Source organism: Nanorana parkeri, unplaced genomic scaffold (genome assembly GCF_000935625.1).
Source record: "Nanorana parkeri isolate BGI_ZX_2015 unplaced genomic scaffold, ASM93562v1 scaffold96, whole genome shotgun sequence".
NCBI classification, from domain to species: domain Eukaryota; kingdom Metazoa; phylum Chordata; class Amphibia; order Anura; family Dicroglossidae; genus Nanorana; species Nanorana parkeri.
In genome coordinates, this window is record NW_017306364.1 from 2421493 (window position 1) to 2438278 (window position 16786).

At 41.4% G+C, this 16786-nt stretch overlaps 1 protein-coding gene across 1 annotated transcript; it reads right to left on the minus strand.

Annotated features, from left to right (window-relative positions):
• Positions 1 to 5485: 5485 nt before the first annotated feature.
• On the minus strand, positions 5486 to 15397 carry LOC108784007 (peptide YY-like). The gene is made up of 4 exons (XM_018552731.1): positions 15301 to 15397; positions 8581 to 8768; positions 6832 to 6915; positions 5486 to 5802 (listed from the first exon to the last, which is right to left on the minus strand). The coding sequence occupies exons 2-4, from the start codon at positions 8766 to 8768 to the stop codon at positions 5775 to 5777; spliced, it is 300 nt and encodes a 99-aa protein (XP_018408233.1). The 5' UTR covers positions 15301 to 15397; the 3' UTR covers positions 5486 to 5774.
• Between the last annotated feature and the right edge of the window lie 1389 nt (positions 15398 to 16786).

Below are 16786 nucleotides of genomic sequence, written 5' to 3' on the forward strand. Positions count from 1 at the left end.
CTGCGTTAGATATTTCAATGGCAGGATAAATGTTAACTTGGTTTCTCTCACATTCTATGGCTAAAAGTATGTGAACACCTGACCATCACACCTACACTATATGGCTAAAAGTATGTGAACACCTGACCATCACACCCACACAATATTGCCAAAAGTATGTAAACACCTGACCATCAAACCTACACTATATGGCTAAATGTTTGTGAACACCTGACCGTCACACCCACACTATATGGCTAAAAGTATGTGAACACCTGACCATCACACCCACACTATATGGCTAGAAGTATGTGACCATCACACCTACACTTTATGGCCATAAATATGTGAACACCTGACTATTACACCCACACTATATGGCCAAACATATGTGAACACCTGACCATCACAGCTACACCATACAGCCATAAGAACAGTCATGAAAAAAATGAGGCACACAATGCAAATTGTGGACTTTTTCAACATATTCGAACAGGCAAACATTATATCTTTATTCAAACAGTGCCTACAAAAAAAAACTAAAAAAAAAACAAAACTTTTTAAATAATTTTTTAACAGTACGCCATTACATCTAAACTTAATATGTTGTTGAATAAAGTAAATACACCTTTGGCATCAAAAGCTGCCATTGCCCCCTTTAGCAGAAATTACTTCTTGTATTCATTTTGTATAAGTGCTCCACCAGTCGACATCCACATTTTTCTCCTCTTCTCATGCAAAATGCCTTCAGTTGCAAGATGTTGGTGAGTTTCCTGACTAAACTGTTCGTTTCAAAATCTCCATACAAAATGTCAATGAAAATCCAGCAAGGCTTTGACTAGGGCAGTCCATGACCCTCTATTTGTTTATGGGGTTTTTTGAGCCATTCCTTGATGGATTTGCTAGTGTGCTTCAGGTCCTTATCTCGTTGAAACACTCTTTTCCAGTTCGACTTCAACTTTTGAACAGAAGGCCTTACATACTCATCAAGCACACTTTGATATGAGGCAGAATGTATAGTTAGCCAGATGACTGCAATCTGCCCAGGCCCTGAAGCAGCAAAGCAAACCCAAACAATAATATTTCCACCATCATACTTCACAGGTGTTATGCGGTTCTTCTCCTGAAATACCATCTTTGGTATGCTGCAAACGTGTCTACTATTAATGGGACCAAATAACGCTATATTTCATTAAGTCTTCAGAGCATTGGACATATAGGCAAATCCCAGGCCTTTTGGAGCAATGTGCGAACTGTAATCTTGCTCAAATGTTCTTTTTATGACGGCAAAGACTTTTTCTAAAAACATCTCTCATGCCGGCTGAATTGTTGCAATCTCTTTGTGATTAAAGATGAATGCACTTTGACCCCAACTGTTGGAAGACTTACCTGAACACCACCTGATTAAAATTTGGGGTTCTGGGAGACTTGGCATCAAATGGTCAGCTCTTGGATTGAATTTGCTTGATGGCCAGTCCTGGACAAATTAGCAGTGGTTTGAAATCTAAGCCACTTTTAGATTATTTTCCCTACAGTGAAATGATTGATTTCAAATCATCTGGCAATCTTTTGAAATCCCTTGTTAGACTCATAGACATCCACAACTTTCTTCCTTAAAGCCTTAGAGAGCTCTATTGATCTTGGCATGATAACACCAAATGTGTCAGAAGCAAAGAGAACCACGGGGCTCTAGATATGAGGTTTAAATAAGACCTGTTCCATCTGCATACTTCCTAAGGAGGTTCTAAACATTGGCACGTAATATGGAACTCCAGATTTGTATTTCATGGATTTGAACTGCTGGTAAATGTAGGGATGTATTTACTTTTTCCATTTGACAAATCCGCATTTTTGTTTCAAGTATATCGTCTTTATCTGTAGGCTCTATTTAAATCAAGATCTGATCAATATGTTGAAATAGCCAACACTCTCCATGCGATGTACTTAATTTTTCAAATGACTGTATGTGGACACCCCTCCAAATTATTGAGGTCAGATGTTTGCATGAAGCTGTACTGTTAATGCTACAGTATTCAAAGGCCATAGTGCACTTCCAACCTTGCGGAAACAGTTTGTAAGCCATTTGGTATTACAGCATGACTGTGCACCCATGCACAAAGCCAGCTCCATAAAGATGTGGTTTGATGAGTTTGGTGTGGAGGAACCAGTGTGATTTGCATAGAGCCTGGACCTCATCCTTACTGAACACCTTTGGTATGAATCAAAGCGCACACTGCTCTTTTGGCTGAATGGGCACAAATTCCCACATACAGACTCCAATATCTCGTAAAGAGCCTACCCAGAAGAGTGGAGTCTGTTGTTGCTGCTGTAAAAGGAGGTCAATTCCATATTAATGGCCATGGTTTTGAAATGGGATGTCTGACCAGCTCATATAGGTGTGATGGTAAGGTAACTACAAACTTTGGCAATATAGTGTATATCTTGGGGACTGTTGTGTCGAGACATCTCCACATGTCAGTCAACTGCTCCTTTCTTACAAATCCAAAGCATGTGCTGTGCTTTCTGATGAGTGTTTGATTTATTATAGGATGATGGCACCTTACGGCTTCAGTGGAGATGTGACGACCCAACCTACTGCAAGAGAGTTTCTGATAAATTTACTGTACATAGTCAATATGTCCCATAAGTGGCTACCCTAACTATCAAAGCCTCAGTTCACTGGTGAGGTATTGTTACCTCCATTTTCATGATTAATTCACAAACAGAAATATGACTTGGGTGCGGAACAGTCATTTTGTGGAATGAAGCGGGTATTTAATTGTTGAAAGCCTGATTTTCACTGTAATTGGTATTTTACCCTTTAAGGCATTTTTTTGGCATGCTAAAGATCCTTTTCCTGTTCTCCTCAATAGACACCTCATGGAACCTCACAGTTGATGGCAGCCAGAAGCTAGAATAGTATAAGAGCGCTAACCCAATCTTCTGGGCTCATTCATAGTGGAGAGTGGATATGGCTATCCTCTTAGCACTAGATGACTCCACACTGTGGTGTGCATTTTGCTGCCCATTCATAAAAGGCAGGCCCCAGCATGAAGCCTGTGGTACCTCAAATAATTATCTTTCCCTAACACAACAGGGAACGGTTTGTGATTCAAAATTCATGACACTTTAAAATAGAAAAAAAAAGGTTTACACAAGCTTTACACATTTGTGAACTGAGCCTATTATTTTAATTTCAGTTGGACTGCAGCAAAATTTGGCAAGATTTGCTCTTCACTTTGCCTGTATCTCTCTGGACCTGCTGAACGCTTTGACATTGTGTTTTCACTGGAGGTCCACTCTGCTAAGGAACTTCAGTTGCCTGTATCTCTGGACATGCTGGTCACTTTGACATTCTGTTTTCACTGTAGGTAACCTCTGCTTAGAAACTTCAGTTGCCTGTATATCTGGACCTGCTGATCGCTTTGACATTCTGCTTTCACTGGAAGTCCACTCTGTTAGGAACTTCAGCTGCCTCTGTCTCTGGACCTGCTGGTCACTTTGACATTCTGTGTTCACTGGAGGTAACCTCCTGCTTATAAACTTCAGTTGCCTGTATCTCTGGACATGCTGGTCACTTTGGCATTCTGTGTTCACTGGAGGTAACCTACCTCTGCTTGGGAACTTCAGTTGCCTCTGTCTCTGTACCTGCTGTTCACTTCACTTTGATATTCTGCTTTCACTGGAGGTCCCCTCTGTTTATAAACTTCAGTTGACGGTATCTCTGGACTTGCTGATCAGTTTGACATTCTGTTTTCCCTAGGGGTAACCTCTGCTTATGAATTTTGTCATCAAGTGCCCAGTTTGTATTGTCCAGGTTTGTGACAGGTTCACTTTAAACTCCATCAGGTGTTAGGTATTGTATTATGCTTAGCGGCCATATGGGAAATATAACCTAACCAAGACTTTCCAGCCCTGTTATGCCACTCTGTCAGTCACCATAAAACATGGACAGGAAAGTAATCCGATAGTAGTTGTTCTGTAGTGTGATCTTTTCTTCCCTGCACTATATATAAATCTGCTTCTACATTTGCTGGGCATCAGGACCTAGAAGGCTGCTACTTTTCATATAATGATCTGCCAGACCAAAGAGCCTAAAAATATGAGGCGCTATTTCCATTCAGATACGTTGGCAATTCTTTAAATCTGTATACAGATTATAATTTACCTCTGTAGCGATCTCTGGTCTCTTTGTAAAACACATTGTTTCAAATGAGGAGCTTTGGAAAACAATATCTAAAGCCAATTAACACTCTGACCTCCTTTCCTTGTTATGTGACAATGAATAATATGTAAGACCAGCATCTGCCACCTGTACAGACAATGGAGAAGATTTATTAAATTTGCTTAGGCTGAATGCAAAGTAATTGATGTCCTTTTGAGAAATGTTTGTATTTTTTTGAGTGTATTTATTTATTTTTTTAACTAAAAGTACATTTGCAAGCTTTTATCATTTTATACATAGCAAAATTGTGCATTTTTACTAACAGGCACGAAGAGCTGGTTTGCAGGCTCCTTTTGCTTTTAAAATGTCCTATGTAGTGTCTGTGTAGTTCTTCTCTAGTAAAGGTTCCTATTGCAATCAGCAAATCACGGAAACTTGCGTCATTTAAATTGTTCAGCCCTGCCTATGCCCAAGTATAACCACGCCCCTTGTCAGGAATATCCTCCCCTTCTTGTGTCCAAAAATGTAAATAAGTTTTAAAACTCGTTTACTAAAAGGGGATTATACTTTACAGGTTGTGTGTGTGTGTGTGTGTGTGTGTGTGCATGAATGTATATGTGTGTGTGTGTGTATATATATATTGTATACACACACATCTAACAGTCTAATTTATTTCCGCCCCAGCAGTGTCAATGGTATCTGGAATAATTTTTTATGACTTGTCATGTTGATCATTGTTAAAGGGTCAGTAACCTCCAAAAGTTTTATTATACTGATAGGTGGAGCCTCATGGGCTGAGTCAGCCCCTGACTTCTTAAATGTCTTGGCGACACCAATAGACACATCTCTTTCCATAAATTCTGACTCTGTTCCTGTCAACCAGGGAGATTTCGGGTGTTCCCATCTACCTTTGGTGTGCCCCAGCTCCTCTTATATTCTCCATAATATAAAATATGTAAATAATAAAAAATAAAGTATATAAATACAGCAAAAGATATTCACCCTGTGAAACCTTCCTTATCGGCCCAATATGAAATCTGCAGTATATTTCATGAGATGTGTAAGAAACTGGTAGGTCTTTCCACTTCACCTTTGTCCACCCAAATTGAAATATTTTTTCATGGAGGTCACCTGTAATGCACCTTTTAATAATGCAAAAGTGCAGTAAGGGCCATTACGGCCATTTAGATTTCACCTTTTAGAGTTTAAGGCAGTCAAAATGAAGAAAGAGGGTCAGGTTGTTTTGGGTTTTTGCATTCTTTGCATTGCTCTTTAGCATTGAAAGTATAGAATGTGTTGGTGTGAAATGAATCGGACAGACGCACACTCAGAACTCAGTGTCACTTCCATTAAACTTGCTTTTATTATCTGGACACGGTGAATTTCTCAGTCGGACATCACAAATTGTGTGTTATGGGAGAGGCAGCTTTGGAAGAAATGTCGCGCGCACACACACGCACCCCCCGTGGAGGGCATTCTCGACCAATCTGCACTCTCCCGCTGGGAGGAGCGACAGGATACAGGAACCAGTCAGAATGCAAAATGGCGTAAAAATAATCGATACGTTAAAAAGAAGGGAAGGCGGGACAGCGGTCACCTGGGGAGCGGAGGGAGAAGAGGGCTCTGAGGGTCACCATTTATAGTAGGAGTCGTCGTACCTAGGAAAAGATGAAAGTGGCAGTTAGGCAGAATATTTTATTGCATGTGCGTTAGATTGTGTTGATATACACTATATTGTCAAAAGTATTGGGATACCCTTCAAATCATTGGATTCAGGTGTTCCATGAAATTTCCTTGCTACTAAATATTCCACGGTCACCTGTTAGTGGTATTATAACAAAGTGGAAGCACCTGGGAACAACAGCAACTCAGCCACGAAGTGGTAGGCCACGTAAAATGGCAGAGCGGGGTCAGCGCATACTGAAGCGCACAGTGCGCAGAAGTCGCCAACTGATGGACGTGTCTGAGTTTGGCAGTTGCCAGGAGAACGGTACCTGCCTGACTGCATTGTGCCAAGTGTAAAGTTTGGTGGAGGGAGATTATGGTGCGGGGTTGTTTTTCAGGGGTTGGGAAGGGAAGCAAACTCTTAAGGCATATATTTGTATATTTATGTGTGTGTACATTTTTTTTCTTTTTTTTTTCCATTTTCTAATTCTAGATGTCCAATATCTGGTGAGCAGAGATTGCATATACATATACACTCCCACAGCAGCTGCTTTTACTTTTACACTTTTTGTACATATGCTGCACATAGGTTGCTGAAATCATCACAGCACCCTGCCTTAGTATTTCTCTCAAAAGCCCTCAGCCCTGATGCAAGCAGTGGGCCGGCTCTTGGGAGGAGTTATGCAAATATCAAAATGTCTTAATGGGTGGATATCAGTCTAGAGGAGTCTTGAGGTCTCTAGTCTAGAGGAGTGGGTGTTCCTAGACAGACTGTGTTTGCATGCAGACCACCCTAGGTAACACCCCCATGTGATGCTGAGCCTCCATGATTAAAAGAACTGAAATCCAATGAATGGAAGGGGCGGGGCCAAGGCCTGGGGACAGCCCGGGGAGGAAAGCGCTAGATGATACTGGACATCCTCCAGCCAGAAAATGAGGTGGGCTCTATCTGACTTTCTGCAGCTTCTAAAGTCTGATCTGCTTTCATCTAACTTGCCTGCGTATTTTGGGAACTCACTTACCGTGATCTGCTGTTGTAGTTTCCGTTGTCTCCATACAGAAGATCAGAAAGCAGATTGTCAGCGGGACTGTCCCTCTTTCCATATCTAAAATATAATAAGACAGTTAGTAGGACTTTTATAAATAAAGTTGTAACCAGATTGTATTCCTTACTGCTGTGAGCCATATGTATCTGCCTTACAGTGTGTGAAAGTACACACATTTGTCCATGTACTGAATTGTAGTCTCCTTACGCACTCGCACTGGCAGAAGAACCAAAATGTCAGCCATTTGGGTTCTCTTGTATTGCACAGTGCTGTCAGTCTAACCCTGCAAATATGCAGTATATGCAATATGGAGGGGAGCACACAGAGAAGATTTAGTGAGTTTGCTGCGTCTTCATTGTCCAATCAGTAGGCTGGAGGACACCACCCTAATCACTATGTAATCGAATGTGATGTCCCTTGTATATTGTGGGCAGGGTGTGAACTACCAAAGTGCCTGAACACAATCGCAAATATTTTGTCAGATCCTCTATACTGTATTTATAACCATGTTGGTTCCCTTTTAAAGCAACCTTATCATTTGACCCAAAAACTGTAAAGGCATGGTCAACATTTTAAAGACAATTGATAAATGCAGACACATTGTTAAAAGAAAAATGTGCAATTATTAATCTTTGCATAGGAGCCCTGCAGAGCATTGCAACCATGTTCAGCGGTGTAATGAACAGGCTCCTGCAGACTGTTCCTTCAGACCCAGGTCCACACAGAGGTACAGACCTTCGGTTATTGGGCTGGAGGAAATTATCGGCTTTGTGATGGTCAAAGAACTGGGTGAAACTGGGAGTTCTGGTGGAGATTTATGTAACTGGAGCCCTCAGGAGATATAAGAACCCAACACTATGTATGAGATTGCTCTAGATGATAGAACAGCTATCCCTACCCCACTCCCTTTGTTTTCAATAGCAGTGGATTAAAGGGAACCTGTAATGAAATAAATAATGGAAGATGCATTTGCTGACCTTCACCATGAAAACGCTTGATGCATGTATTGCTCTGGACTTAATATTTGGGGTCAGTAACCAAGAACAGGCATCCTAATCTGCATACCTGTTCACAGTCACGGACTCGCAAAGTACCATAGCCATCAGATCATCATTACAGCCAGGGAATTAGCATTTTCAGAAGGAAAGGTCAACAATGGCAGACTCCATTGTTCCTCAGTGTAGGCTCAGTTTATTTCTGTACATCCATGAATGGGTTAAAAGGAAAGTCCATAGATATAGTACAGCGAGTGAGCGTTATCACCCTAGGACAGGAAGTGTGTTACAGGCAGGATCAAGGGTCAATAATAAAGGAAAAAAGAGAAGAAAATGAATACAGCCATCACATATAAGGGCTAGTAAGCTGCAATTCATCAAATGTTTTGTTCTTGGGTTTAGATATACTTTAATGATGATTTGGTGTCTGATTTATAAAGTGTTTGCACAGTGTACAGCTGTGCAAACAGCGTTCACCGCACGTTACTGCCACTAGATGGAGCCGAAAAGCATGGGAAAATCCAATGCTCCTCAGTTCCATCTAGTGACAATAATATGCTGTGAACATCGCTCTCACAGCTATATGCTGTGCACACACGTTATGGATCAGCCCCTATGTGCATGGGTTGCATCATTCTACAAATGTTTAACATACTCTAATGTGTAATGTATTCTTGTCTGGATGACAAATATCTGTCAAGTCTAATAGTGCCGAAAGACAGGTACTTGCCTTTGCCGTGTCACCAGGTTGATGTAATGCCGCAGGGCTGTCAAATATTTGGTCATTTCCTCTGGTGAAGCGTCGTCTCCAGGGTTTTCCGGTTTGGGTGGATATCCCTCCACTATCGTTCCTAGACATATTAAGACGCAGATTGCGACGGCTACCATCATTGGCCAGAGCTTCAAGGAAGTCACCATCTGCAGGACATAAAAGAAAATAGATTTTTTAAAGGGGTAGTGCTGGGACCTTACAGATTTCCTTTAGTTATGATATGTAACTAATTGACCCAGATAGTTATGGATGATATGTAACTAATTGACCCAGATATCTGAATGCTTGGGGTTGGCAGCTTCTCAACATCAAATGATCACCACTGTCACCTTGGTTGGATTGAAGCACAACACCGAAAATAAATTGTGCAGATGCAGATTTAGTTCAAGTTGAAATAAGACTTTGTCAGGAAGCCAACACGATTTGGGGGTAAGTGAGCTCACTTTATCAGGAGGTAGTATCAGGGGGTAGTAACTGAAGGACTGGAAATAAAACTGTGAGGTTGATAGTTCATTAGAACACAGAGCCCATTAGCAACTTGTTTAAGAAGAAACAAAATATGTTGGATCGCAACTTGGAATAAATTTGTATCTGGCGCTTCAATCTTGGACCATCTGAAGGACAACACAAATGATGGAGTTTTCTGTAGGTATGTGAGTGTGAGGTTTAGTACATCTACCAGTTTCTACATGGCATGAGATGACTCCTGAATCGGTAACTGAAAAGCAATGACTGGATGTGATATTGAGAATGGCTCTTAGAATTGACAATGCCGCCCTAAACTGAATATCAGAGTTCCTATTCCTGTCTACCCCTCATCCAGTCATTATAAGACCATTTTGATGTCTAGCGATTCGGACTATTCTAACTCTTATTCTCTAAGAACTATGCTTAGCCTGAAGGTTCCGGCCACTCGTCTCCACTCTCTACAGGTATTCTCCTAACACATCGGCATCTGATCTCACAAATGTTCTTTTGGCTGAATGGGCACAAATCCAACAGACACCCTCCAACATCTGGTGAAAAGCCTTCCCAGAAGAGCATAGTCCATGTCCATGGTTTTGGAATAGGATGTCCAACAAGCTCATACAGACATGATGGTCAGGTATATACAAAGTTGTGGCCATATAGTGAACAATAAAATGGAAACACCATCATGTCTAAGAAGAATATATAGCACACCTTCCTTAAAGGTGATGCCTATTGTGGGGATTAGCTCCAAATAGTAGCGCATAAAGGACGCATCCACTCGCTGTAATCTTCATTCAAGGGCTTCCTTGCCCACTTTTATTAAATGAAAGTCCACAAAACAGAACAATTACCCTCTCAGGGGTTCTTTAGCATCTCATGGCAGCACCTGCCCATCCAGCCTCCTGGCTTTGCATTGGCAGCACCGCTGCTCTGGCCTTAGACCTCAGGCCACTGTCTGTTCCTCTAGACAGCCTGAGTCATGTGCTAACCTGCACACTGGGGGGTTCTTCCCAATCCACAGCACCCTGCTCTGCACTGGACTCCACTATGTCTCCTGGGTGGAGCTTTCCTGTCTCCCAGGTGGAGTCCTGAACCCTTCCCAACACTATTTACACATGACGAAGAAACCTAAAGGGCACACATGTCAGAATGTGGAAATAAACTATTTTTCACATTCTGACTATTTTTCACATTATGAGAGTAGACATTGACAGCCTTCTACTGTAAAGAAAAAGCTGATGTTTCCAAGCTGTTAGGAACAACTGAAACCAGAGTACTAGAGTCGTCGCTGTGATCTTTGAGGATCTCTGAGAATTAATCACTTCACATTAAAAGCAGCTAAAGAGGTGAGTGTGGGCCTGTTTTAAAGTTATTTTGCTGCATATTTAGAATATGTAAATAGTTTGTTTTTATAGTGCTTTTACTGTTCATTCAGAATATGTAAATACTTTTGTGTGAATGCTCTGAGCACAGGTCTACTTTTATCTCAGCGCTTACCAAAGTTTCAGAAATATGCAATGTTCCTGTATCAAGGTGTCATCTAGGTATGATGGTCCGGTGTCTGCAAACATTTGGCCATATAGTTTATGGTTTCTTCATGTGCTGAACCATTAATGTGCATTTTATAGGTATCTCATAGTGCCCCTTAAAGGTTAGCATAACACATACTTTAATGTGTAACTAAGAAAGTGTAGAAAAGATTATTTATGGATCTGTGTATACTTTAATGGAAAGAGTAATCTCAAACTCGTTTACAAAAGCACCAATACATATAATCAGAGGTCATAAAACCCTCATATATGGGCTATTGCCTGGAAAACAACTGATTATGTTACCTGCTGAATAAACGTAACCCAGCACTGGGGAAGCACAAGAAATCTGAAAAAGGGTAAGGCTGGTCATAGATGTGCTGAAGCTAAGGACAGGTAATGGGATATCAGCCAGTCTTTGAGCCTTTTGCAGTATAGCTTGTGACTTGGCCAATGAGCAGACATGATGCAAGCATGGCTGAATATATTCTTCTGATTTTATAGGATCAGCACCCATTGCACAGAGATTCTCTAATAACTGCATAATCCCTGGGTGTTATCATAAATTCCTCCCTATTGCTGGCTGAGCTTGGACCCTGCGCCATCCTCTAGGGAAGCCCTATACAGGTAGATTCAAAACAATTGCAACATTTTGTATGTGTGTGTATATATATATATATATATAATGTATATTAATTGATATACTGTATACGTGTTTTAAAAAAATAGAAAATGAGCTTCCAGCTTTTATTAACTCAGGAGCACCTTTGTTGTAGCTGGACAGGTGAAAGTCCTAAGTGTCCGGATGATTTAATGAATGGCGTTCCCAATGACCAATTCATATAGCAATTAGCTCATAAATACTTAGTTTTGCTAAGCTACTTAGGGATTTACTAATGTTCCACAGTGTCCCCACTAAATTGCAGTTCTTGGAAAGACGAGAGACTTGGGTTGCAGGCACTAATCACCATTGAAAACTAAAATAACAGTTTTTGGCTAAAGTACATTGTAAATTGAAGCTTTAAAGAAAGAAATAAGGGGGCTGCCATAGTAGACTTGGTTCATGAAGGCACAAGCTCTGGAGCTGTTACCATGGTCCTGGCTTCACTGCCTGGAAGAAGGAGGCAGAACACGAGTGAACACCTTCACTGGCTTGTCCAAGGTCAATTATTTACTAGATCGCAAAGCCAGGGTCAAGAGAGAGAAATAGAAAAGTTGCTGCACTCCAGGATCAATGCCACCAGTAAGATTTATTAGATGATCTGATGTATGACAAACCACCTGAACTCCACCCACTAATGCGTTTCACTCGTAATGGGCTTATTCATAGACTTTATGAACAAGCTTTTATATGAGTGAATCAAAAACCATGTCACTTTTTCTTTGTGTTTATTTCAAATGTATTATAAGTCTCCTTTTAACATGGGGGATGTAAATAGTGGTACCGTACATTTTTGATACCAGGTGTGATTAAATACTAGCCCCCACCACTGCTTATACCTGCCTTGCCTTTCCTGTACTGCTGCTTTGCCCAAGAAAAATGAAGAGGAAGCCTTATGTAACCTTGTAGTTGCTACCTGGGGCCAAGGGCCCCCTTACCCGACCCCCATATTACAGTCCTGGGTGTCCGATCAGTCAGTCATCAAGCACCAGTGCGCACTCACGTAGGAGCTTGGGGAGTGAGTCATAAGCTACTTAATACTTGTAAGCACCCAGGTAGGTCACTCTGCTTCCTCAGGAAGCTGTGGGGGATCTGGTATTAAAGTGAACCTGTTGTGTGGACAAAGCACAGGTCCACTTTGTGCGGCTCAGTAGGAAGTTACCCAGGCACATCAATACAAGATCTAACATACAGCCCCTCCACGTGCTAGTTTACACACAGGCAGTGCACAGCAAAGTTTCCCACAGACAAAAGCTGATTATTAATATTATTATGATCGGAACAATAACTGTTGGATTTTTATGGTCGGTTGTTATTTCCCCACCACCCCCACCCAAGAGGAGGCCAAGATTAGAAGTTTTTTTTGGTGCAATAAACATGTACACCCACCCAAAGGGGAGACACTGGGATTCCGCAGCCCCAGGATACACATACATGGTACCATGCAGAATACTAGAAGTTGGATCTCCCAATAAGATAAGTAGACCAATAAGTGAAGATGGTGTCTTGCTGATCATGGGCACATTATCGAGAGGGAATCTCCACTAATTAGAGTGCTATGGTTCCAAAATGGAGTTGGAAGGGGATATAGATTTTTTGGGGTGGGACATGTTTTGATTATATTATTCAATATCTGTTATTTAGCCTAGACTGAAAGCAAGGTGTCTATGAATGTATTATAATCGTACTGATTTCTACAACATTGAAAGCATGGCCACTGTACACCTGGAGCTATGTAGACTGTTAAATACCGTTATATGGAGTTGAATAGATTGTGATACCATTAAGCTATTAACCCTTTCACTGCCGGTGTCCTTTTTTTTCCCTTTCTTCATTTTGCGCACACAAACTAAAATGCACATTGAACACACGTACACAAAACACACACTTTGAAACATTATACACATTAGGCACCCCAAAATATATACAGTTTCTGAAATCAGAGACCCTGCCTGGTGGCAGTTTCCATTTTTTGTCATGCGGAAATAGAGCTGCTGTTAATCAAATCTATATTTTCGGTAACAAATACATTCAAATTGTTTCAGTGTAACAACACAATATAATCCTCAGTTTGATGGTAAAAATAAAAAATAAGATTGTGACGAATAAATAAAGCAAATAGATACCAAGCATGTCAACCCCAAAATTGTGTGTGTCAGTGAAGCAGCAAAAAACTACAGTACTCAAAATGTTTCATACCTGATGCTTTATAAGCCTTTACATCTCATCAATTTAGAGTTAACAGTGAATGATGGTCCTAGAATTATAGCCTTCAGCCAATACTCAATGTGTGGCAAAATGGTCTGTTTTTCATATGCGTGCACACCCGATGTGCATTTGGGTTCTTATGTATGGAGTTCGGGGGTTTTAAACACTTTTTTGGGGGTTTTTTTTTCATTATTTATTTTTTTGCTATCTTTTTGTTAGTACATTTTTTCTCTTTTTTTTCCCACTTGATTATATTGCTATAGGGGGCTGAAAAGCTCCCTATGTGATAGCATAGTGCAGGTGACAGTTTAAGGAGACTAATCCAGTGCAGACTGTGCTGTCGATCAGTTTCTGCCCTGGCCAGAGAGGCCCGGGTTTGACAGCCCTGAACCCCGAAGTGCTCAGAGCAGGGTTAATCTGGGATTATGCTACCCACAAACGATCAGCGAATGGACTGATCTCCCACTGTTCTCCATTCTGACATCTGCCATTGAGGTCTCAGGCACCCATGAGAGACAGGTAATCCCGACCCACGGGGGTGGTGGTGGGGAGCAGTCAGATGTGGTGGGGTGGAACTGTCAGATGTGGTGGAGGGAACCTTCACTCACATGTAGTTACAGTTCACTTCTACTACATAGCATGCACTCAGGAGTGAAAAGGTAAATCGATTCCCTGCTGCTATAGGCAGGAAAAGAGGACAATCCACCAATAATTTATATTTTAGTTACAGACAGAGCTTGGTTCTCTAAGGCAGCCCCTGGCGGCTTGTATGTCACCAACCGTGAGATCTGCCGTAACTCTGACTCTGTTCCTATGGACATAGACATTTTGGTTTTTCCTGCCCACCTTGGTGTGTTTCAGTTCCCCCTTTTACAGTCTCCATATTATAACATACACCAATAGGGATGGTGGGGCCCCACAGACCTGGGAACTCAGCCCAGAGATTTCACCAACAGAACCTCCCAGAGATATGAGACTGTCAAATGGTCTCACTCTCCAGCATTTACCCAAAATGTAGATATCAGTTGTGGGTGGAATAGACCTTTAAGCCTGCAGAGAAAACTGACTATGCCTCTGGAAAAACTCTGAAGACCATGTTAGGACTAATCACATGGAATTTCTCATGTAAAACATGCATAAAACATGTGTGGTGGTTCTGTGTTTAGGATGAATACCTTCCAAGATTCATGGTTCTAATGGCACCAGGACCCCATCAGCATGGTTTGCTTTGTGTGAAATTCCTCATGGCACTCAGGTTTACTCCAGCCATCCAAGAACAAATTAGTAGATTAGTAGTTTTCGGATCTATCTGGGCTCCAGAGTGTGTGAGTGCTTCCTTTAGTACTCTTGGTATGTTTTCAGCATTCACCTGTGGCCAAAACCTGTGCAAGAATGCAGACAGGGTGGCCAGTTCAAGAGATATAAAAGGCTAGAGTTAAAGCAAACACAGCGGCTGCCATCACTGACCTAACATATGAAAATGCTAGTTGCCTGGCAAACATCTTGATCTTCTCACTTCATTACTTTGAATTACTGACCTGCAACAAGTTAGCAAGTGAGAACGTCCGACTTTTGTCTGGTGTTCCTGACCGGCGTACCTGTTTTTAGTCATTGACTCAAAAGTTTTAAAGCTAATGGCTCAACATGACAGACATGTAACTAGTGTTTTCAGAAGATGGACCCCAGTCTCTAAATGTGGGTGTAAGCACCGCATTGCCAATTGTTATATGTACGTGTGTTGCAGTATATGTCGGTGCTATTAAAATACAGCAAAGAAGTAACGAAATAAGAGCAAGTTAAGTTACTCACTGTGTGTTGGAAGGAGGGGGATGTGCAGGAAGGTAAGGATGCTTCAGGTTCCTCTGTATCCCTCTCTCTGTGTCTGTCTTTGTAGGCTGCTTAGAAGATTCTGTTTCGTCCTCTGATCTCTGAGGGTTTATATGTCTTGTGATTGCTGAAGAATAAGCCTGACCCCTCCTCCTTCCTTAAAATTTCTAGCTCCATCCCCTATGATCATACACTCACTCATCCTGATTGACCAGTCATTTGTCTATTCTGGTACCTTGTGCGTATGATGGGCAACCAAAGGGGTGGGGGGGGTCAGAGGTGTGCGTGGGCGCAAAATAGACAGTCTATTAACCTTCAGGTATGGGGCATAATCTGCTTTTACAACTCAATTGTTTTACCATTTTATCATTGTAGATAGCAGTTAATTAGTCTGTGCTGATGCTTAATGTTAGGGAGGAGGGTTAAGACATTTGTCTTTTATTTGCTCATGTATGAAGAAGTCAGCTTGTGATTGTTTGGGTTTATTGCCCGTAAAACGCGCGCTATCAGTGTATGTGAACATTAGCGTCCTCGATCCTTATTTGTAAGGGCTCATGATACAAGCATTGGGCGCTCTTTAGCATCCCGAGCTGGTTATTTTAGCAGATAGACCAAAATAATATATAGATGTCCACAGAGTTGGCCAAGAAAGCTGAGACCTCCAACCTGCCCATATGTTAGTAGGGATTGGCCAGCTCTAGGGAGCCAAGGGCAATCTTACGAAAATGGGCATTTAGAAGGGTAATTAAAGTAGGGATGCACAGATACCAAGTACCGTACTCGGTACAAATACAGATACTTTTCCAGCTCCAAGACTAGACTAGAGAAAAATTCAAAAGTCAGGAGGCAGCTGTCATTTGTAAGGAGCACACGGAGCTCCCGGGATTTGTGCATCTTTGTTTTAATGTATGATTTTGTTTTTATAAATAAAGTGATGCACCGATACCATTTTTGCAGTACTGATACTTGCCCAAGTATTTAGAGATACAAGTACTGGTACATTTTTGTTTGTCATGTGACAGTTTTTCTAAAACAATACAGACTAATGATTTCAGGACAATGGTGGAGCGCCAGAGCCAGGTCCCAGCTGCAACCTCTGCAACCCTGGTAGTTCTCATGAAAATGCCAAGTATCGGCACTGGTATCTGAACATCCCTAAATTAAAGTAAAAGTAAACCTGAAATTAATGATATTTATTTTGCTTAAGGACTATGTATCATTAACGGTTGCCTTTTTTTTAACATTTTTAATAAAATGTGTTTTCACTTTTTCCATTCATTGTTGCGTCTCAGTGCTGCTGATCTCCGGCAGCCTCTTTGCAGGAACTCCTTGTCAACATGCACTCCAGAGATGGCTGTATGGGCAAGCGGTTTCCTAATGGCAAGTAATGTATGTTGAAATGACTGTGTGGTCTCCATCGGAAGCCATGATGGTGCAACAACAGGGAGCATCATGTAGACAGGGATAG